This window comes from Lepidochelys kempii, chromosome 10 (assembly GCF_965140285.1).
Source record: "Lepidochelys kempii isolate rLepKem1 chromosome 10, rLepKem1.hap1, whole genome shotgun sequence".
NCBI lineage: Eukaryota > Metazoa > Chordata > Testudines > Cheloniidae > Lepidochelys > Lepidochelys kempii.
Genome location: NC_136389.1, coordinates 42,491,072 through 42,514,291, shown reverse-complemented (window position 1 = coordinate 42,514,291; position 23,220 = coordinate 42,491,072). Strand labels below are relative to the sequence as shown.

The following is a 23,220-nucleotide window of genomic DNA, read 5'->3' as shown; positions in this document are numbered from 1 at the left end:
TTGTGCTGGAAATGGCCCACCTTGATTATCATACACATTGTAAAGAGAGTGGTCACTTTGGATGGGCTATTACCAGCAGGAGAGTGAGTTTGTGTGTGTGTGTGTGTGGGGGGGAGCGGAGCGGAGGGTGAGAGAACCTGGATTTGTGCTGGAAATGGCCCAACTTGATTATCATACACATTGTAAGGAGAGTGATCACTTTAGATAAGCTATTACCAGCAGGAGAGTGGGGTGGGTGGAGGTATTGTTTCATGGTCTCTGTGTATGTAATGTCTTCTGCAGTTTCCACAGTATGCATCCGATGAAGTGAGCTGTAGCTCATGAAAGCTGATGCTCAAATAAATTGGTTAGTCTCTAAGGTGCCACAAGTACTCCTTTTCTTTTTGCGAATACAGACTAACACGGCTGTTACTCTGAAACCTGTCTAAGACTGTGTTTTGTAACAGTGCTGTGAGTCTGTGAAGAGAGGCAGCAAAATGCAATATCCTAAACAGCCCAATGCTGCTACAAGCTTGCCAAGTCTTCAAGTGGCTTATAAGAGTGAGTCATAGAATATCAGGGTTGGAAGGGACCTCAGGAGGTCATCTAGTCTAACCCCCTGCTCAAAGCAGGACCAATCCCTAATTAAACCATGCCTGCATCTCTCCAGCAGCGAGGTTGCAAATGAGAGTCAGCACCGGAAACAGAAGTTGCCTTTTTTATCTTTGCCATTCTTTTCTCTCCTCTGTCGTGTCCATTGTCTTGTTTTGTCTTCTAGGAAATAGGATTGGACTTGAACAGCAGCAGCAATAATAGCTTCAGCCCATCTCAACTAACTTCTCTTTTCTCTGCCAGTGGCCTTCATCTCCTCTTTCATTCAACCATGTGAATGAGCACGATCTGAGACTAAATCCACCTTATTCACAAAATGATTGGCAGAGAAGTAAGTTTGTCACAGGGTTCTCAGAAGCCAGATAGGATAAGTGGCACAGACATGGAAACAGCTATGATAGCCATAGTTACCATTACATAACCATTTCCATTCTAACCCAGTTTCGTGAGAAGCTCATAACTGTCTGAAGCTTTCACCTTTCAGGCTGAAATTATCCTTTTGGGTTAACGGGATTTTTTTCTTGAAGTTTGAGCAAAAATGGTTGAAGAGACTGAGTAAAATGGGAATGATAAAAAAAATTTTCTGCACTATTTTATTACACAGCTCTGTAACCAAATAACTGAGTGTTGAAGGATGAAATTTTAGCATGGAAGTGACCCTCTTTGAGAAATGCCTTCACTTTTTCTGGAGAAAAAAGCTTTTATGTGACAGAGCTGAGAAACCTGAATAATTAATATGCACAGCCGTTTGCCAAGCTCATATAGTGAGTAGCTAAATAAGGATTTGTTTCACACACAGTATGTTTGTTGCTAACGCAGCTGGATAGCAAAAAGTCAAGAGGGCTCCTGCAGACTTTATAAGATCCTTATGAGATTGAGGGAAGGGCTCTGCAGGAACCCTGGCTTTCCTCCTGCAGCTCTAGTAAAATACTCAGAATCCCTTCCCTGTGAATTTTGAATGAAACTGTGAAGTGAGCAGGGAATGAGGGAAGGAGGCCTTGATACAGCATCCCTTTACATGTCTGTATTTTTCAATGTATTTTTGCTTTCAGGTAACAATTCTCACTTTGTTTTCCTTCTCTTTTAATTGAGGCAGCTTTTATTTGATGCTAGGGAAATATATAAAAACAGCTACTTTATTATGCCATTTTACTGAGCATGACTGTGATATGTGCACTTACCAGGGCTGTTGCTCCTATCATTTCAAACTATTTAGATTGACCTTGATAAGATCAGTTCTCTTAAGAATTCTTTGGCCAATCCACAGTTGAAAAGATCAGCTAAATACTTCACTTCTTGCTAAATTGTTAAAGTAATGTCTGACAGGATCAGTTGTATTAATTTAAATGGACTACATGGGCCCAAAGAGTCAAAGATGTTAACATGACCGTGAAAGGGACCAACATTAAATTATCTTAAATGAAGTTCATGGTTTGGTATACAGAGACCACAGCCTGCTTAGTGTCATGGAAAAACTCCATTACAAATCCATTTAAGCATTTTATTAATGATACAGAATATTGAAAAACAGTTGAAGCATTTGAAATTTAAACTGTTAAGTAAGGGTTTCATTTTACAACATCCCTTTTCCTTTAGCTGCAGATTGTCCTGGGAAGGAAAAATCTCCTTGTTTGACAGTCCCTCAGGTGGTAATAACTGGTAAAAAGTGAAGGCATTTCTCAAAGAGAAAAGTGGGTTTGCATCAAGGAGAAACGCACACAACTGTCACACTGAAGCCTGGCCAGTCATGAAACTGGTTTTCAAAGCCTCTCTGATGTGCAGCATGCCTTGCTGTGCTCTTTTAATCGCCCTGGTATCTGGCTGCTCAAAATCGGACGTCAGGCGATTTGCCTCAACCTCCCACCCCGCCATAAATGTCTCCCCCTTACTCTCACAGATATTATGGAGCACACAGCAAGCAGCAATAAAAATGGGAATGTTGGTTGCACTGAGGTCTGACCTAGTCAGCAGACAGCACCAGTGAGCTTTTAAACGTCCAAAGGCACACTCTACCACCATTCTGCACTTGCTCAGCCTATAGTTGAACTGTTCCTTACTACTGTCCAGGCTTCATGAGCCATCAGAGCAAGGGGTAGACTGGGGGAGGTGCGACCGTGCAGTGCTGCCGGCTGGGAGAGCAGCCTGAGGCAGAAGCCTCCAGCTTGCATGATATTCCAGGCAGGACTGAATTTCCATGAGACGAAACTTAAAGAAGAGAATGACCTGGAGTCTCTGGCTCCCATTCGATGTTCTAAGAGGAGAATAGCCATGTCTGTCCTGGTGCCCCTGATCGACCTCACCGAGGTCTACCAGGAGCACACAGGAGATGTAGAACGGCTATCAGTCCTACTGTCCCGTCTGCCGCGAAGGCAAGGAGCTGCTGCTGTGTAGCAATGCAGTACTGCGTCTGCCAGCAGCCCCCAGGAGATGTACGGTGAACTGAGCGGGCTCCATGCTTGCTGTGATATGGCTTCTGCATGGGTAACCCAGGAAAAAAGGCACGAAACGATTGTCTGCTGTTGCTTTCAGGGAGGGAGGGAAGACTGATGACGTACCCAAAACCACCCGTGACAATGTTTTTGCCCCATCAGGCATTGGGAGCTTAACCCAGAATTAAAATGGACTGTGGGAACTGTGGGATAGCTACTCACAGTGCATCGCTCTGTAAGTCGATGCTAGCCATGGTAGTGAGGACGCACTCCGCTGACTTAATGTGCTTAGTGTGGACATACGCAATCGACTGTATAAAATCGGTTTCTAAAGATCGACTTCTATAAAATTGACCTAATTTCATAGTGTAGACATACCCTCAGTCTCTTTAACCATTTTCGCTCAAACTTCTAGAAAAAAATCCCGTTAACCCAAAAAGGGAGAATTTCAGCCTGAAAGGTGAAAGCTTCAGCCAGTTTTGAGCTTCTGAAGAGACTGGGTTAGAATGGAAATGGTTATGTAATGGTAACTGTGGCTATCATAGCTGTTTCCATGTCTATGCCACTCATCCTATCTGGCTTCTGAGAACCCCGTGATAAACTTACTTCTCTGCCAATCATTTTGTGACTAAAGTGGATTTAGTCTCAGATTCTGATAATTCATATGGTTGAATGAAAGAGGAGATGAAGGCCACTGATAGCAACATCATCAAAACCTAGCATAGTCAGCTGTTTTCCAGCTTCCTTTAAGCAAATGACCATGGTTAGTTTTCAGACATAATTAGTAAAGAGGGAAGGTGTCAGACTGATGGCAAGGTAGTTGAAAATAACACAAGAAATAAGAAAAGGAGTACTTGTGGCACTTTAGAGACTAACCAATTTATTTGAGCATGAGCTTTCGTGAGCTACAGTATTGGGTACAAGTATTTGCTAGCCAGAATAAAATGTATGCAAACGTTCTTACAGCAGAGTTGTTATAACACAGTATAATAGAATTCGACATAAATATTAAACCAGCTTTTTGAACTAGTGTTGAAAAGTCTAAAACAAAAAGATACGCAAGGGTCTAAATTGTGACGGTCTCAATTACAATAATGTTCAGCATAGTGTACTGAATTTCTGTATTCCCAACCAAAAACCTAAGTGAAATGTTCACATTTCAAGGTATTTACAACCTTAAGATATATTATTTCTTGTTTCAGAGTAACAGCCGTGTTAGTCTGTATTCGCAAAAAGAAAAGGAGTACTTGTGGCACCTTAGAGACTAACCAATTTATTTGAGCATGAGCTTTCGTGAGCTACAGCTCACTTCATCGGATGCATACCGTGGAAACTGCAGCAGACTTTATATATACACAGAGAATATGAAACAATACCTCCTCCCACCCCACTGCTGGTAATAGCAGGACAGTTAGTCTCTAAGGTGCCACAAGTACTCCTTTTCTTTTTGCGAATACAGACTAACACGGCTGTTATTCTGAAACAAGAAATAATATATCTTAAGGTTGTAAATACCTTGAAATGTGAACATTTCACTTAGGTTTTTGGTTGGGAATACAGAAATTCAGTACACTATGCTGAACATTATTGTAATTGAGACCGTCACAATTTAGACCCTTGCGTATCTTTTTGTTTTAGACTTTTCAACACTAGTTCAAAAAGCTGGTTTAATATTTATGTCGAATTCTATTATACTGTGTTATAACAACTCTGCTGTAAGAACGTTTGCATACATTTTATTCTGGCTAGCAAATACTTGTACCCAATACTGTAGCTCACGAAAGCTTATGCTCTAATAAATTTGTTGGTCTCTGAGGTGCCACAAGTACTCCTTTTCTTTTTATGGATACAGACTAACACGGCTGCTACTCTGAAACTTGTACCTAGTGATAATTGGCTTCACTGGGCCTACAGCTTTTATAGTCAAAATGCTTTGCTTGCTGCATATGTGAGGAAGTAAGCATGAGTGTGTCATTTGTCTGATATTGTTGATCAATTGACTTGTGGCTTGTTATAGAAGAGTCTTATGGTGACTTGTGAATTATGGTGCAAATCTGATCTAGCTGTGTAGTAAATTAAATTACTTTTCTGCCTTTAGATATGTACTAGTGTTCTCTTGATTTTATTTCCACTGAGATTTTTCAGATCATTCTGGAACTCATAGATATGCAGGGCTGATCGTGTACTTCATCTACTTTGGGAAAACTCAATTGTCTTTGCTTTTAGTAAGTTCATTTAAAATACTTTGCAAAAAATGTTTTGGTAGTGTGACAGGGTCAGGCCAGATGGCTACAGGAGAGTAATAGAAGGCAGATATATTAGTCCCAGGTTAAGTAGGTCCCTTTTCCCTGGGTAAGGTAACCAGGAAGGTTCCAGACCAATCAGGAACCTTCTGGAGACAATTAAGACAGACAGGCTGATTGGCTGCAGGTGTTCTAGTCAAAAAGCTGCTAGAATCAATTAAGGCAGGCTAATCAGGGCACCTGGGTTTAAAAAGGAGCTCACTTCAGTTTGTGGTGCACGTGTGAGGAGCTGGGAGCAAGAGGCACTAGGAGCTGAGAGTGAGAACGCGGACTGTTGGAGGACTGAGGAGCACAAGCATTATCAGACACCAGGGGGAAGGTCCTATGGTGAGGATAAAGAAGGTGTTGGGAGGGGGCCATGGGGAAGTAGCCCAGGGAATTGTAGCTGTCGCACAGCTGTTCCAGGAGGCATTCTAGACATCTGCATTCCACAGGGCCCTGGGCTGGAACCCGGAGTAGAGAGCGGGCTCGGGTTCCCCCCAAACCTCCCAACTCCTGGTCAGACACAGGACAAGTTGACCTGGACTGTGGGTTCACGAAAACGGCCAAACTGAGGGCTGCCGTGAATCTCCGAGGCAAGCAACTCCGCCAATAAGCGCAAGACCCACCAAGGTAGAGGAGGAACTTTGTCACGGTAGACAACTTTTCACTTGGCAGGGGTGAATGGAAAGTTGAAAATACTTTGCAACTTATTTGAAAAAAAACCCCAAATGCTTGAAAGTCAGGAAATTATCAATTAAAATTCCCGATAGCAACCTTAGTTCTGCTCCTATACAGCCATTTGTTCTCTGCTTACTAGTGGGAAACACACATGAGTTGCCACATGGAAGGAACAAATCTAGCTGTTGCATATATGAATTACAAGAATATGGTATTGAGTCATATGCTACAACCAATATTCACTCTTCTAGGTTATACTGTGTACAGAGTTTAGTCTTACCTTGTAAGGGTGGATGATTTATCATGTTGTCTAAACTGAATGAGTAGGATACATGGAGTACAATTTTATCACTAACCTCTATCTGGATTTCTGACCAATATTAGTAATATCAGCAAAGCCCCACCTGTTTTAGAAGATACGGTGTGAGCCCCAGCTCGTGTGGTGAACAGAGGGTAGGATTATTCTTTGTCACATTTGTAGAAAGTAAGATGATCTCATACTTGGAACATGGGTTTCTGGTCAGTATCCAGTGCGTGGGCTGGGTTTCCAAACTGGTATGTAATTTCCTTGGGGTTTGTGGCCTGTACTAGAAAATTTAGATTTGGGTGGGGGTTGGAGAAGAGACACAGAATAAATTGGTGTTGGAACTTGAAGCAAATTTACTGATTTATGAGAATTTAGAGTTTTTAAACTTTAACATTGTTAGTTTGTTAAAGGGAAATAATCTCATCCTTTTCCTGAACTAACTTTTGTCGAGGCATTTTGTTAGGCCTTTTAAACAAATTTTGAAGACTGCAGAGCAATCCATTTTTATTATAATGTTTCAGCTAGATTTGTTGGTTTATCTAGAAAGTGATATAGTTTAAAGCCAGTAGTGTGCAAAATACAACTGTTATGCCATAGTACTGCATCCAGGAATAATTTTTTTTGTAAGGCAAAGAAATTAAATACACAAAAATACATAAATGCAAAGTTAACGCTGAAAATATAAACACTTGCATATGAAGAAATTCCAAATGCTACATTAGTCATGTTGCTCATGTGCACCAGTACAGTGGTATTTTAAATTTAGTGTGTACAAAGGGGCCTAAGGGAGTTATGCACTACATTCCTACTGTGTTTTATTTAGATTGAATGACTAAATGACTGTGAAGTTAATGTATATCTTTGTCGTTTGTGTAGTGAACACTGATAATGTTGCCATTGTGGGGTGGGGGGCACACTTCAAAATTTCCTGACTTTTGAATTTAAATTCTTAACTTAAACCTCTCATCAACAGATAATTGTATTTAATAGGCCCTCTCGCAGAATGTAGGATCTGGGAAGGGAGGAGCATTCCAGGAGCCTCCTCTCCTTCCCCAGGGCATGTGTTATGTTTTGTGATAATTTCAGACCTTATTTTCAGCCCTGGGGTGCATGGCACTCAAAAAAATGCTGAGAGGAAGTGGGGCCATGTGCAGTCCCTCTCTGAGTTCCTGATATTATTCTACAGCACAACTTACTTGGACCAGTGGCTAAATGCCATAATTTGGCCCAAAGCATATATAGCCTGATGTTCAAGAGGGGACTGGTCTAGGCTTCACCATTTTTTCTGGAGTACCGTTTGCTTCCTAAGGACACAGAGAGGGAGCACATGGGGAAGTGGGTGAGTTTTCTTTGCAGGTGGTCTCCTTCTCCCATAAAGGTTTTCACAATTTGGCCCTCAGTGTTTCTTTCCCCTATTAAAACATATTTAATCTGATGTCCCTCAAATATTTAATCTGTGTTGTATTCACTTGTTGTTCAAATAAGCAATTTTTTTTTCTTGTTCTCATCCATATCTGCTGATTTTAGAAAGTTGGAGTGCAACTTTTGTCAGGCTTACAGTCAGATTGCTGGTTTGACCTTCAGAATTGTGATAGTTTGGCATAATTTTGATTTTTCCATTCTCTCTTCACCTTCCTCTCCAGGACTTCCAAGGTTCGCTAGCCAGCCAGAATCAACATCTGTCTATAGAGGAAACAGCGTAATTCTGAACTGCGAGGTCAATGCTGATCTGGTACCATTTGTGAGGTGGGAGCAGGATCGTCAGCCATTCTTTTTGGATGACCGTGTATTCACATTACCAAGTGGAGCTCTAATCATTAGCAATGTTACAGATGGGGATGGAGGACTCTATCGCTGTGTCATTGAAAGTGGTGGGTCCCCCAAATACAGTGATGAAGCAGAGCTTAAAGTTCTTCCAGGTACTAATCTATTTTTTAAAAGATTTTTCCCCATCAGTCTATCCATTTGCATACTTGTGTGTTATCTCCTTTAATGATAAGATGAAAGGAAAACATAATAGGAACGCTTACCAGATAGAAGGAAAGGAGATCTGGCAAGCAGCAGTATGCTGCCAAATGGCAGCTGGGACTTTAAATGTGACAGAGGTAATGACAGCCCTAAAGCAATCAAGAAAAGTGTGCTGGGAAAGAGTTCCTATAAAAGGTTACCTACACTAAAAGCCCTAAAGAAGAGCTTTGTTTGTGAGGAGGCAATTGTAAAGAAAGGGGCTGGTCACTCTTTTCAGGCAAGATGTATAGATAGGCATCTTCAGGTTTTCCAGAACGGAACCTGGTGTTTGAAATACCTATGCCGAAGATTTTCAAAAGTGATTGGTATTTGTGATTGCCTCAATTTTGCGGTACCCAACTTGAGGCATTTTTAGAGAGACCTAATTTTTAGAAAATACTGACCATTCAGCTGCTGAAAATAAGGCCCATTTAAGATGTCTCCAGTTGCGCACCCAGAAACGAGGAGACACAAAATCACTAGTCACTTCTGAAAAATCTTGACCATGTTTATCTTTTTCACAGATTACCTTTCTATAACAAAACTAAGGAGTAACTATGACATCAACTATTTGCAGTTTAGTGTATTTAGTGTAATACAGGACAACTGAACAGCTGTATGACTAGATGTTCTAACAGGAACACAGCTATAAAAACGGATCAGAAATAAGACATTGAGTTGGGTACCAGGTCCAACGCCTAGCTCTTCTGACCAGTATGAGAGCTTGTTTTACATGGACTTTCCCATTGATTGTGCAGAAGTTTTGACTCTTTCTTTCTAACTTTTTTTGATGGTTTAGAGCTCTGATTCCACTTCCACTGTTTGAATACCTGCTCCAATTAGGTCACTTTCAATCTAGTTAAACTGCCATAGAAAACATAAAATCCCTGTGAATTACAGCTGCTTTTGACGCCTGTTAAAAACCAGGGTTTGTCAAAACCACACTCTGGTTTTAACAGGCATCAAAAGCTGCTGTAATTCACAGGGTTTCTATATTTTCCTTGGCAGGTTAACTAAACTGAAAGTACTTAGAAATCAGGTTTCTAAGCAGGTTTAGTTTTAGTAGTCATAAAAATCTTCAGGATGCCTTGTTGCAGTGACTGGTAGTCTTTTTTTCTGTCCCGGGGATAGAGTTTGTCTCTCTCTCTTTTTTTTTTTTTTATAGTCTTCAAACCATGATTGAATTCTTGTTTTAAACCTGCTACACCTTGCTTTTAAAATATTTCTGAGTATTTGCAGGGCCTTTCAGATGAGCTCTAGAGATTTCCAGGTTTGTGGTAATTATAAGGATTCTTTGGAATTTCTATCATGCTATGTAGCCTCCTGGTTTAGATTATATTATTGCACAAGATACCCACATTAGGGACTACACTTAATGACTTCTCTTTCCTTGTGAAAATGTTGAAAATGAAATTGCATGTCTATAGAGAAGGAATTTCAGTCTTCTCCTGATTTTAGTGTCTGTCTTTTTGAATGGAAATTAAATTGTCCCATAGAATGTTCTGTGTTTCTATATCTTGGCTGGACAGGTAATTGATTGCTCAGTTTGAGATTCACTTGAAAGAAAGACCTATCTCTAATGCTCTTTAGTCCATTCTGCCCTAAATTGTAAAATCAATGCCTATCACCTGGTCTACATTAGAAAAATTTAACTGGTTAAAGCTCCTAGAATATTTGTAAAACACCTAGAATATATTGCATTTACTGAGTCAGGAATTGTGGGATAGAGTGCAGAGTCCTGCACTTAGGGAGAATCCCATGCACCGCTACAGGCTGAGGACCGACTGTCTAAGCAGCAGTTCTGCAGAAAAGGACCTGGGGATTACAGTGGATGAGAAGCTGGATATGAGTCAGCAGTGTGCCCTTGTTGCCAAGAAGGCCAACAGCATATTGGGCTCTATTAGTAGGAGCATGGCCAGCAGATTAAAGGATGTGATTATTCCCCTCTATTCGGCACTGGTGAGACCACACCTGGAGTATTGTGTCCAGTTTTGGTCCCCGCACTACAGGACGGATGTGGACAAATTGGAGAGAGTCCAGCGGAGGGCAACGAAAATGATTAGGGGGCTGGGCCACATGTCTTATGAGGAGAGGCTGAGGGAACTGGGGTTATTTAGTCTGCAGAAGAGAAGAGTGAGGGGGGATTTGATAGCAGCCTTCAACTGCCTGAAGGGGGGTTCCAAAGAGGATGGAGCACGGCTGTTCTCAGTGGTGGCAGATAACAGAATAAGAAACAAAGGTCTCAAGTTGTAGTGTGGGAGGTCTAGGTTGGTATTAGGAAACACTATTTCACGAGGAGGGTGGTGAAGCATTGGAATGGGTTACCTAGGGAGGTGGTGGAATCTCCATCCTTAGAGGTTTTTAAGGCCCGGCTTGACAAAGCTTTGGCTGGGATGATTTAGTAGTTTTGGTCCTGCTTTCAGCAGGGGATTGGACTAGATGACCTCCTGAGGTCTCTTCCAACCCTAACATTCTGTGATTCTATGATTGGCACAATGACAGTTAGACTTAGTCAATGGAGTTTAAGAACACCCTTTATCTAGGTTCCTTTCTGAATAGGGATGTGTTGAAGCATGTGCTTACATACTTTTCTGAGTCTGGGCCTCAAATTCAAGTTAATTTTTTTAGGTTTAAACATTCTTTACTTCGGCTCTATCAGTATATGTAAACTTACTGAAAATTTAATTTATTGTTTTTCCTTCTTAAATTAGAGGGATAAAAAACAACACAAATAGTGAGTTTGACTGATTAATCAGTCAGCTTAGTAAATAACTAAAATGTTTTTGTAAAACCCTAAACAAGAGATACCAGTGTTTAGTTAGAAATAATTATTTCATTTAATTTGAAGAGAGTAACTTTTATTGAGAGTAACTTTTAGATCCATCAATAGCTATTAGCCAGGATGGACAGGGATGGTGTCCCTAGCCTTTGTCAGTCAGAAGCTGGGAATGGGTGACGGGATGAATCATTTGATGATTACCTGTTCTGTTCATTCCCTCTGGGGCATCTGGCATTGGCTATTATTGGAAGACAGGATACTGGGCTAGATGGACCTTTGGTCTCACCCAGTGTGTCCGTTCTTATGTTCTTATTGAAAGAGATATCAGTTGTCCATCATACTGTTCTGAGCAAGAACTAGCCATCAGTCTCATAATTCTGAGTCAATATAGTTTAAAGGAGAATGTTAGTTTCTAATCAACCAACACAAATTTCATCACAACATTTTTTATTTTAACATTTTAAACAGTTCATTTCAGTTTTGTGTCATATTAATAGCAGAAGCAGGTTTCTTCATAATTTTAATTTCATATAAATGACTAGACATTAGCAGCAAATGCATTTCAGCACCATTTACACACACAAAATAGATCTCTGCAATTGTATGCGCTAGAAAAGGAGTAAAAAGCAAGAAAATACTTTTTCCTTGAATTAAAACTCCTTCACAAACCTCTTACATACCTCAGATATATTACTTATGATCAATACCACTGACCACCTGTCCATCCATGGTAAACCCTCTGTAACTTTTATCTGGTTTATAAAACAGTTAACAATAAAACAAACCAAACTAACATGTAGTGTCTGCATAAATACATTTTGGTGTAAGCTGTGCATGTAGAAACTCCTATATTTCATGACTAGCTAGACATGTCCTCCTTATAGTGAATGGAAAAGCTAAAACATATTGACAATTAGTGCAAAATATAATTTATATCAGTATTTCAACCTACCATTTTGAGATCCAAAAGTTGCAAACTCATGTTTTTGTAGCAAAGAATTTTGTAACTGGCAAAAAACACCAGATGAGAGTAAACTATATAATTCAATATATCTGCTTTATTCTCAGCTGTAGTTATTTTTATTAATTTTGTGTGTGCGCCATGGGGGTGTGGGTTATGGGAGGGAGTTAGGGTGCAGGAGGGGGTTCCGACCTTGGGCAAGGAGTTCTGGGGAGGCTCTGGGAAGGGCTTGGGATGCAGGAGGGGACTCAGGGCTCAGGCTGGGGGTTGGGGTGCAGGAGGAGGTGAGGGGTGCGGGCTCCGGTGAGCAGGCAGGGCTCACCAGGTGAAATGATAAATATGATGAGCAATGGTCTTAGTACACTAGCTGCCTAGCCATTGTTGAGTGTGTCTTTTGGCATCATGACATGACAAAGGTGAATTCTGAGGAGGGATTTGAAGGAAGACAACATAGTGGCTCTGCAGATTTTTACAGGGAATTCCTCTCATAATGGACGACATAAGAAAAATGCAAAGGTGTTTGAGGGAAAATTGGAGTGATGGGTGATAAATGTTGGCATTGTTCGCAGAGTAGAGATAGGAGTTGATGGCTCAGAAGTATATAAGAGACGATGGGTAAGGTGAGGTGAAACCTTGAACGCCTTTAACGGTGAAGACAAGTAGTTTTTATATGATGCAGTGGAGCAGTGGGTGTGAAAGGAGGAATTAGAAGGGTGGTTCTTGGTGTGATCAGCGTGATGAACGCAGGAATATGATCTTTGCATAGCATTTTGAATAGATTTGAGGGTTTGTCCAATTTTAGAGATTGTCTGTCAACTAACTTCCTCCTTTGTAGTGGATGAGAGACAAATGCGCACGCAGACTACTAGGTATTGATCTTATGGTGGTGAGTGTAACATATATACTCTCAAAAGGCTCTGCCTGAAGTCCTGGCGCTTGAAAGGCTGGTATTCGCAGGAGAAGACTATTAACTAAAGTGGTAGAAATGGTGTGTTATTGTCTAGGAAATCAGTTACTTCCAAGGGATATTATAGGTTCTGTGTTAAAATTACGTACTGTGGTAGGGACAAGGGATACAAACCAAAGTCCTGTTCCATCCTGACCAGGATAGGGTCAAAAGGGGACCCTCAGTGGGTAAGCTTGAGCTTTGGGTAATAGCAGCATATATTTTCTAGGGTTGCATAGTAGGTCACTGAGGATACATCTACACAGTGAAAAAAGACCTGTGGCAGTGAGTCTTGGTGCCCGGATCAACTGACTCAAAATAACAATGGAGACGTTTGGCTGGAGCACGGGCTCTGAAACCTGGAGAGGTGGAGGAGTCTCTGAGCCTGGGCACCCAGCCTGAGCGTCTGCACTACTATTTTTAGCCCCTCAGCACAAGCCCTGCAAGCCTGACCTAGGTACCCGGACTCTGAGACTTGCTGCCATGTTTTTTTGTTTGTTTGTTTTGCTATGTACATGTACCCTGAGTTTTTCAATGTGGGAAGAAAAAATGTACATTTGTCTCAAGAGAGCTTTTCATTTCTGGGACTCTGATTTAGTGCAGAGTAGACTGTTGCGCAGTATTCAAGCCAATGGATGCCCTGTTTCTCAATTCTGTCTGTCAGTGTAGGGTGGCCTTTTCTGATAACCATCACCTATGCTAGAAAAATGTGCGTAAATTGGCAGTCTGCTTGTTTTACCTTTCTTTCTAGATAGGCTGATCCTGGGAAACTGTCTCATTTTCAGACTCAAAATAAAGTCAAGAGTGCCATATGGACAAGGACTTTCACCTCCTAACCTTTCCCCTAATTCTAAATATCCAAAAGAACAGCAGTATTTTAATGTCCTTACCACATTTATCCACTGAAATAAGTAGCCTTAGGCCCTTGGATGCTCTTAGTTTTTACAAGTGGCCTGAGTAAGGAAAAAGCTGTCTCCTTTTGTGTAGCATAAGGCTTGTATTACTGAAGCATACAAATCAGTCAGTTTGACTTCTTTCTCTCAGCTCAGGGTTGACTCTGCCACAGGGATTTCATTTTCCCAGACAGAAAGAGAGTTGGTATATAGACTTGGCAGCTTGGTTTGTAGGCTTGGCAGGATTCCGTTTTAATGGATAGATGTAGGTCAACGTCTATTTCAGCTGACACACTGAAAATGACGAAAAATGTGTCTGTCAGTAACAATCGGCATGAGTGTACCCTTCCCTGCTTGCACCTGTGGCCCTGCGGCAGTGCAGGGAGCCCTCTGCAGCCCTAATGTCATGGCCCCCCTCATGTTTCATCCAGAGGGCTTCCTGCACTGCCACAGGACCAGTGACATCCAATCTCTACAGGCGCAAGGTGTGGTGGGGATAGGGTGACCAGATGTCCTGATTTTATAGGGACAGTCCCGATTTTTGGGTCTTTTTCTTATGTAGGCTCCTATTACCCCCCACTCCATGTCCCGAGATTTCACACTCACTGTCTGGTCACCCTAGGTGGGGAGGCTGCATTCCTGGTGCAACAGAGCAGACATCCCTGACTAGACCCGCAAAGAGGACTATGAATCCTCTGCCACAGAGGAGGCCACCCTTCTGCTGAATGGCTCTGTCTTGAACAGGAGTCATTCAACAGTGGGTGGCCTCCCCCATGGCAGGGGACATGTAATTCTTCTTGCAGTTCTGGCTGAGAGGTCTCTGCTTTGCTCTGCCTAGCCAGCCCCACAGCCTTCCACTCACCTTGCACCTGCAGGGACTGGGTGTTACTGGTCCTGTTGGCTCTTTAGGGAGTCATCTGCAGCAACTGTCACAACCCTGCTCTCTCACTCATCAACCACAAGTGTCAGAGCCATCCTTGGGCAGATACTGTTCAGCAGCAGCCTGTGGCCAGGGACCTGTTCTCCTCTTAGCAATCCTGGCCTAGGGTCTCTGGTGTGCTAGGTCAGGACCTCAGCTTCCCCCACACTTTGTGCCTTGGGCCCCTTGGCCTCCTTTGTCAGCGCTGTGCCACCCCTAACCCCAACCCATTTTCATTCTCCGCAACTGTAAAAATAAAAACAGTTACAAATAGAAAAAATATTAAAAATAAAAATAGATAAAAATAAAATATATTCTTAAAAATAGAAAAAATATTAATCATCTAAATTAGCAAAAATAAAAATTGAATTCTGTCAATCCTAAGTGTTTGACAGGTAGCCACCTGAAAGCATTCTGTACACATCTTTCCAAAGTGCTACAAAATAATTGCTACTGAATCTTCAATGCTGCCAGTAAAGACTGTGTCCCAGGTTTAGTGGAGTGGGAAAGATGAATTAATTCAAGTGAGTCATCGTGAACCCACCTTGTAGTTTTAAAATTGTTTCACAGAGCCTGTTAGTCCCATCCTCGGGGTACCTTGAACAGAAAGAGTAATTTCTTTTTTGTTATTGGAGTTTCCACCAATACAGGTCCTGTAGTTTGTTGTGAAGTTTGGACCAGTCAGCTACTCCTATAGTGTTTAGTTCTTCTTCAAGTGATGGTCCCTATTGTATTCCACTGAGGGTTTATGTATATGCACCATGCATCCGGAGTCGGAGATTCTGAAAGTAGTTGTGTCCATTGGTCCACGCGTGCGCCCTTGGCTCGCCTCATTGTTTCGCCCGAGGTGATAAAGGGCAGGGCGGACCAACCATGTATCCAGTTCCTTCTCACCACAACATGGTCTGAGTCAGAACTATTAGTGTCCTCTCACATGTGACGCACTTTAAAAAAGATAAAGAGTTGTATATACTCTAAAGCTAACTATTTTACTGTTTTTACTGTTATATATAGTAGTTTTGGTAGTTTACTAGTTTTTGTTTGAGTGCATGGATACTGGACTATGCCAAAGACTCCAGGCTTTAAAATTTGCACCTCCTGCCCGTGACAAACATCAGCGCTGCCTCTACTGCTTGGGAGAAGGCCATATTTCATCCAGGTGCCGTATCTGCCAGTCCTCCTCCAGCTGTACCCGAGAAGGCCAGGCTCTCTGCCTCCAGAAGCACCTCTTGGAAGTTGCCATGAAACCTTATTTGGACCCAGGTATGGTGTCCCCCCTCCCCCCGTCATCCCCCTCTATACATTGGCGTGAGGCAGCCAGGAGTGCACCTCCAGCTACAGAGTCTGAGTCTGGCACCAGCGGTACAACCACTATGGACCCTGTGCCGGGGCCTATTTTGGAGGCAAGGAAGCATTCACATAAGCATGGCAGTAAGTCTTCCTCCATCCCTAAGAAAAGAGGCTCCTTCCATGAGTTCCAGTCACGGGGAGGTAGCGCACACTAAAGCACACAAGAACAAAAAGAGACCACTGAAACTAACAGATCTGTCAGTACTGGGTACCAACCTGCACACACCACCAACGCTGGCATTCCTCTGAGCTCAAGAACCATCCACTCCATGGAGGACCATTGTTCCTGTACTGGATTGGGACAGAGAGAGGTCCCTTGACTCCAGGGAGTTTGGGTAAAGCCCCAGAGCCCCAGGAAGTGTTTGCTCTGGGAAAGCTGAGGTCTCCACACCATCTGGGACCCTCTACTTCTAGGGAGACTTTATCTCCCATGCAGGGCATGCCGCTGCTGAATCACTCCTCACTCCCTGCTCTGGTGGTCAACACATTTCCACTGGCTCCGCCAATACCGCTGATGGAACTGGCCTTTGAATTTTCGTCTTCAGAGAAATTGAATGAAGAATGAGCTCTGTCCATCCCTTCCTGCCACTATGAGTACCAGTGGAGGCCTTCTACATCCTGGCAGTAACCGCCACTTCAGCCACCAAGGAGTCACTGGTTTCCTGCACTGTGGAGCCCACCACAACACCCTCTGGATCTGTCATATTGGCCCTACTGGGGATCGTGGTCCTAATACACATCCTTGGAACCTGTCTATTCTGTGAGAGAAACATTGCCTATTTCGCTGTCTTGGGCACCTTTGAGTAGATGCTCGGAACTGATCATGGAAGAAGAGCTACTCAGTCCGGTTCCACTGGTACTGCTGGAACAGGAGAGATTCCCATCATCCTCACCTGAAGCAGCAGTGGCTTTGGTATCTCCCCCATCTCCTGATGACTACTGCCAATTCCAGGATCTTCTGCGCAGGGTGGCAGGAGAGCTGCACATTCCTCTGGAGGAGATCCAAGACACTCCTCATAAGCTGCTGGACACACTTCACTCATTGGTGATGAGTAGAGTTGCTCTGCCAATTGATGCCATCCCCAAGCCAGCTAGAATGGTTTGGCATATGCCAGCCACATGTATGCCTACCACCAACATGGCAGATAAATGCTACTATGTGAGAGCCAAGGGGTATGAGTTTTTCTCACACCTTCCCCACCCGCAATTCACTTGTGGTCCGGGGAGTGATGGAACGAGCTCAACAACAGCATCCATGCTCCAGCACATCTGACAGGGAAGGCAAGCAGCTGGACCTTTTGGGCTGCAAGGTCTTCTCCCCTCAGTCAGCCTTCCATTCAGGATCTCGAATTATCATGCATTACTTGGCAAATACGATTTCCTTCATTACAGCAAATTGGAGGATTTTGCTGAAAAACTGTCACAAGACTAGGCTGACTTCCAAGCAATAATGGAGGGGAAACTAGTAGCAAGAAAATCAACTACACCTTCCCTACTCTTCCACTGCTGCCACTAGCACTCCACAGGATCAGATGGGACAGAGTAACAGTCATCCTGAGAGAGAGAGTTCTAGTTTCCCACCCTCCTCTGCATGTCTGCCCATCCCCCAATTCCCATCCCCATTTTCTTCGAGCTACTGACACAGCACAACAGCAGGATCAGACATCCCAATCCACAGACACTTTACCTCAGAGTGTGGTATTTGGATGGCATCTTCTCTAGAACAGGTGTGTTCATCAGAAAGCAGCAGGAAAGAGCCAACTAGGTGTTCCCACCAGGTCAAGTGGAACCGCTTCACCTCCTGGGCCCAATAGAAGGGCTTTCCCCAGAAGCTGTGGAGATTCCCCTCCTTTTAGACTCCCTTCTGTCCTTGAAAGCATTGGGTCTCTCCCTCCACTCTCTCAAGGTAAACCTAGCAGCAGTTAGCACCTTTCCCCCACCCCTCACTGGAAGGACATTCTATCTTTATACACCCGCTGATTGCTAAGTTTTGGAAAGGTCTCATCAGAATCTTCTGACCCATACAATCCATCTCTCTCCTGTGGGACTTCAAATTCGTTCTCTCGGCACTAAAGGAACTGCCATTTGAGCCACTGTCTTCGTGGCCTGTGTCACTCCTTTCCATGAATGTCATTTTCCTTGTTGGCTATCACTTCTTCGAGAAGGGTAGGTGAACTTTGGGGCCATGATTGCAGACCCTCCCTTCACCACTTTACATAAAGATAGTCTCCCTGCGCCTGCATCCGAAGTTGCTTCCAAAGATAGTTTCCCACTTTCATCTCAATCAACCTATTCAGGGACCTGCTTTCTTTCCAAAGCATCATGCCTTGGAGGAGGAACTATGACTTCACTTTCTTGATGTCCGTTGCGTCTTCGCTTTCTACCTGCAGAGGACAAGACCAATCAGGAAATCTCCTAGACTCTTTGTTGCAATAGCTGGAAGAGTTAAAGGTCAGACAATTTCCACACAGAGAATCTTCATATGGATTTTGGGGTGCATCATGCTCTGCTGTCAGTTATTGGAACTGCCTCTAGTTTCTGGGTTGAGGGTACATTCCACAAGAGCCCAGGCTTCAACCATAGCCTCATTCCATGATGTGCCACTCTGGGACATACTTTGAGCAGCCATGTGGCATTATATCTTGGTGCAGGAATTGGCGGCAGATGCCTCCTTTGGCGCAGCTGTCCTCTGCTCAACCGTTCCATTTTTATCCTTGCACCCTCCTCCAACTTAGGTACTGCTCGTTAATTACCCTCAGTAGAATACAATGGGGACCATCACTCGAAGAAGAAGAAGAAGAAGAGACTCTTCTTAGAGTGCTTGCTCATATCAATTCCAATTAGGTGTGTGCGTGCTGTGTGTACGATCATTGGATAATTTTTTACCCTAGCCACACCCGGTGGGTCAGCCGTGGAGCCCCCTGGAGTGGCGTCTTCATGGCACTGGATATATACCCCAGCCGACCCAGCGCCCCCTCAGTTCCTTCTTACCGCCCATGACGGTCATTGGAACTGTGGAGCGCGGTTTTGCTGTTCTCCACTTTCCCTAGCGTTCTCTCTTTTCCACAGTTTGTATAGTTCTATAGTTAGTGTAGTGTAGTTGTGTATATGTAAAGTTAGGGTAGTGGGTTGGAAGGGGTCTTTCCCTCTCCTCCCCACTTGCCGCTTGGGTTTATGCCCAAGGCTCCGGGCTTTAAGCCTTGTTCAGCCTGTTCCAAGCCTATGCCAGCTGGCATCGCCCACGACTCCTGTCTGAAGTGTCTGGGGGAGTCCCACCAGGTGGACAAGTGCAAAATTTGCAAAGCATTCCGGCCCCAGACCAAGAAGGAGCGGAACTTTAGGTTGAAGCAGCTCCTAATGGAGGCGGCCCTTAGCCCGGATCCTCCAGCGGCGTGCCATGACCCAGCGCCAGGCGCTTCGGTGCGCAGCACCCCAGCGACAGCAGCAGGTACTGCACCACAGGTGGACTCTAGCAGAGACCAGCGGCACCATACTTCCCCGACACCGCAACCGGCGCCACTGGTCTGGCGCCAATCTCATTCACCTGGCTGGAAGTGGCACCGCAGGCCAGAATCAACTGATCCACCTCAGCAGTCGCCGGCACCCCTGAGGCCGCCATCGGAGTCGTGTCGGGTTACAGAGCAACTGAGAGTGCAAGCGCCGATGTCGACACCATTGACTCCAGCACTGAGAGAAGAGCCGTTGAGTCCAGTACGCACAGGCTGCCCGACATATAGCATGGTTGAGCTCTGGCTCCCATCAGCACCGGAAACCTTCGCGGTGGCGCGAGATCTCATCACCCTGATGGAGTCGGCCTCACTGCAAACCACGGCTCCGGCTCGTGCAGTACTGTCCCGGGGCAAGCCAGCCCTGATCCGGCCGATAACTCCTCTGGTGGAACCATGGCCGGTCATGGTTGTGGATTCAATCTCGCTCCTGACACCGTGCGCAGTACCGACGATGCTCGCAGTCCCAACGACACTCCCCCTCGTGTCGCCGGTCGTACTCACGGCACCGATCCAGCTCACGGCATCGCTCCAGCTCATGGGACCGCTGGGACTCCCGGCACCACTCGGCACACCGATCTCCATCCCTGAGGAGATCTCGGCGCCGCTCCCGCAGACAGTCATCGTCGAGGTCTGGATCCTGGTACCAACCCAGACCTCGGCACCAGTCTCGGTCCCGGCACCACACCCCAGTGTCTTGATGGCACCAGTCGCCCGTGGCCTGGTACTGATCTGCACTGCGTCCTGGAGACTCGACGCAATCACGTTCGGCACCGCCTTGGCTCTCACTATCTGCCTCCCATTTGTCTCAGTCCAATGGTGGCTCACGCCCGGAGTACTCAGCTCCTGGCCACAGTGAGGGTCATGCCAGACACTGGCAGGAGGAAGGCCATGATCCTAGCCAGGGGCCTACACAATGGCCCTTTTGGACCCTGAGGGCTTACCACAAGTCCAGGGAGTCCTGTCAGGGGCCTCCCACTCAGCCCACTCAGAACCTCGGGTGCCATAGGCCACCGTAAGCTGTCCCACTGCGGAGGGCATGGAAACTGCAGCCCCGACCCCTGGGCAAGCCCCAGACCCCGGCGTCATGGACCATGGAGAACAGGAACCATCCCAGCAGGAGTCACCACTGGACCCTCTAGCCCCAATGGCAGCGTCTTTGTCTTCTCCAGATGAGGCAGTGGCTGGGACAACAATCTCGGGTCCCCCTCCAATAGACCTTCGTGCCCACCAAGGCCTCCTGCATAGGGTGGCACGTAATATGAACCTCCAAGCGGAGGAGGTGATAGAATTGGAAGACCCAGTGGTGGACATCTTATCAGCGGAGGCCCCGTCCCGAGTAGCTCTGCCAATCATATGTACCATCCAACCACTGCTAAGACAATCTAGCAGATGCCTGCTTCCCTCCTTCCGATGGCTAAAGGAGTGGAGAGGAAATACTTTTTCCCTCCAAGGAGTATGAGTACCTGTACACTCACAGTCAGCCGTGTTCAGTTGTGGTAGCCTCGGTGAATGAGAGGGAGCGACATGGGTAACAGGCTCTGGCACCCAAATCAAAGGACGCCAAGTGTCTCGATTTATTCGGGCACAAGATTTACTCCTCCGGAGGGCTGCAGCTCAGGGTAGCGAACCAGCAGGTGCTCCTGAGCTGCTATGACTATAATTCATGGAACTCCATGTTAAAATTTAAGGAGTTAGTGCCTCAGGAGTCCAGAGACGAGTTTGGGGCCCTAGTAGAGGAAGGCAAAAAGGTGGTCAGGACATCCTTACAGGCTTCCTTGGATGCTGCAGACTCTGCTGCCAGGACCCTTGCATCGGGCATAGCCATGCGCCACATATCGTGACTTCAGGTGTCTGGCCTACCGCCAGAACTGCAGCAAATCCTACAGGACCTTCCATTTGAGGGGCAGGGCCTGTTCTCTAACAAAACTGACTCTAGGCTCCAAAGCCTCAAAGATTCCAGAGCCATAATGCGCTCGCTAGGAATGCACACACCGGTCACGCGGTGTAGACCCTTTAAGCTGCAGCCTCCACGATCCTATCCCTTTCCTCGGCCGAGGCTGGACTTTTATAGGAGGTGGGGGCAAGGTGGCAGGAGAAAACCCACCAGTCCGGATAGAACCAAGGCCCGCCCAAGCCACTGGCAGGACCCAAACAAAACTTTTGAAGGTGCGCCCGAGGACAGTGTACCAGTCACCAACCAAGATCCTTCCCCTCCATTCTGGGATCGTCTTTCCCATTTCTACCGTGCGTGGTCTCTCATAACTACAGATCGTTGGGTTCTTCGCACGATGGAAAGGGGATATTCTCTCCAATTTTCTTTCTCCCCTCCCTCCCATCCACCCTCCCTATCCCTCTTCAGGGACCCCTCTCACGAGCAACTCCTTGTACAGGAGGTCCAAATGCTCCTGACCATGGGGGCGATCGAGGAGGTTCCAAGAGAGCTCAGGGGCAGGGGATTTTGCTCCCATTACTTCCTAATCCTCAAGGCAAAGGGTGGGCTTCGGCCTATCCTGGACCTATGCGGACTCAACAAATTCATGGTAAAGTTGAAGTTCTGTATGGTGTCACTAGAGACCATTATTCCTTCCCTGGATCCTGGAGACTGGTACGCCCCCTTCGACATGAAGGACACGTACTTCCACATAGCAATTCATCCAGTGCACAGACACTTCCTTGCTTTGTGGTCAACCGTGAACACTATCAGTTCACAGTTCTTCCTTTCAGCCTTTCTATGGCCCCCAAAGTATTCTCCAAATGTATAGCTGTCGTGGCAGCCTACCTCCGTCAGAAGCGGATCGAAGTGTTTCTGTATCTCGACGATTGGCTTATCCAAGGCAGTGCCAAGGAACAGGTGCAGTCCCACGTTCAAGTTACCATAGCCATGTGTCATCAGTTGGGCCTTCTACTCAATGTGGAAAAGTCAACTCTGGAACCAACCCAGAAAATAGACTTCATTAGGGCAATCTTAGATTCCAGACTTGCCTGAGCTCTCCTACCAGATAACTGATTTCAGTCTCTGGCAAACCTTATCCACAACCTTCAAAGTTTTCCATCCTCAATGGTGAAAATGTGTCTGAGCCTTCTGGGGCACATGGCCTCCTGCACTTACGTGACCAGGCATGCCAGACTGTGGCTCCGCCCACTTCAGGCATGGCTGACAACAGTCTATCGTCCAGGTTGGGACAGCTTAAGCATGGTGGTCACCGTCCCAGAATCGGTCCTAAGCTCTCTGTTGGTGGCTAGATCCCAGAATGGTATGCAAAGGGGTCCCATTTCACACTCCTCAGCCCTCCTCATTACAGATGCCTCATCCCTGGGTTGGGGTGCCCATGTTGGGGACGTCCAGACACAGGGTCTATGGTCTGTCGCCGAGCTATCTCTGCACATCAATGTACGAGAACTAATGGCAGTGCGCCTGGTGTGTCAGGCATTGCGGGAGCGACTACATGGCCATTGTGTGGCAGTCCTCACAGACAACGCCACGGCCATGTTTTACATCAACAAACAAGGGGGAGCCCGTTCATCCCCCCTCTGTCGGGAGGCCATTCACACGTGGGAGTTCTGTA

The 23,220-nt window shown here is 45.4% G+C and overlaps 1 protein-coding gene across 12 annotated transcripts in view; it reads left to right on the top strand.

Annotated features, from left to right (window-relative positions):
* The window catches only part of NEO1 (neogenin 1), a 507,651-nt gene that overhangs the window by 238,984 nt on the left and 245,447 nt on the right, over positions 1-23,220 (top strand). For all 12 annotated transcript variants that reach the window (XM_073363103.2, XM_073363101.2, XM_073363105.2 and 9 more), the window contains exon 3: positions 7,934-8,209. In XM_073363103.2, coding sequence (XP_073219204.1) covers positions 7,934-8,209 — 276 coding nt within the window. The remainder of the gene's footprint in view (positions 1-7,933; positions 8,210-23,220) is intronic.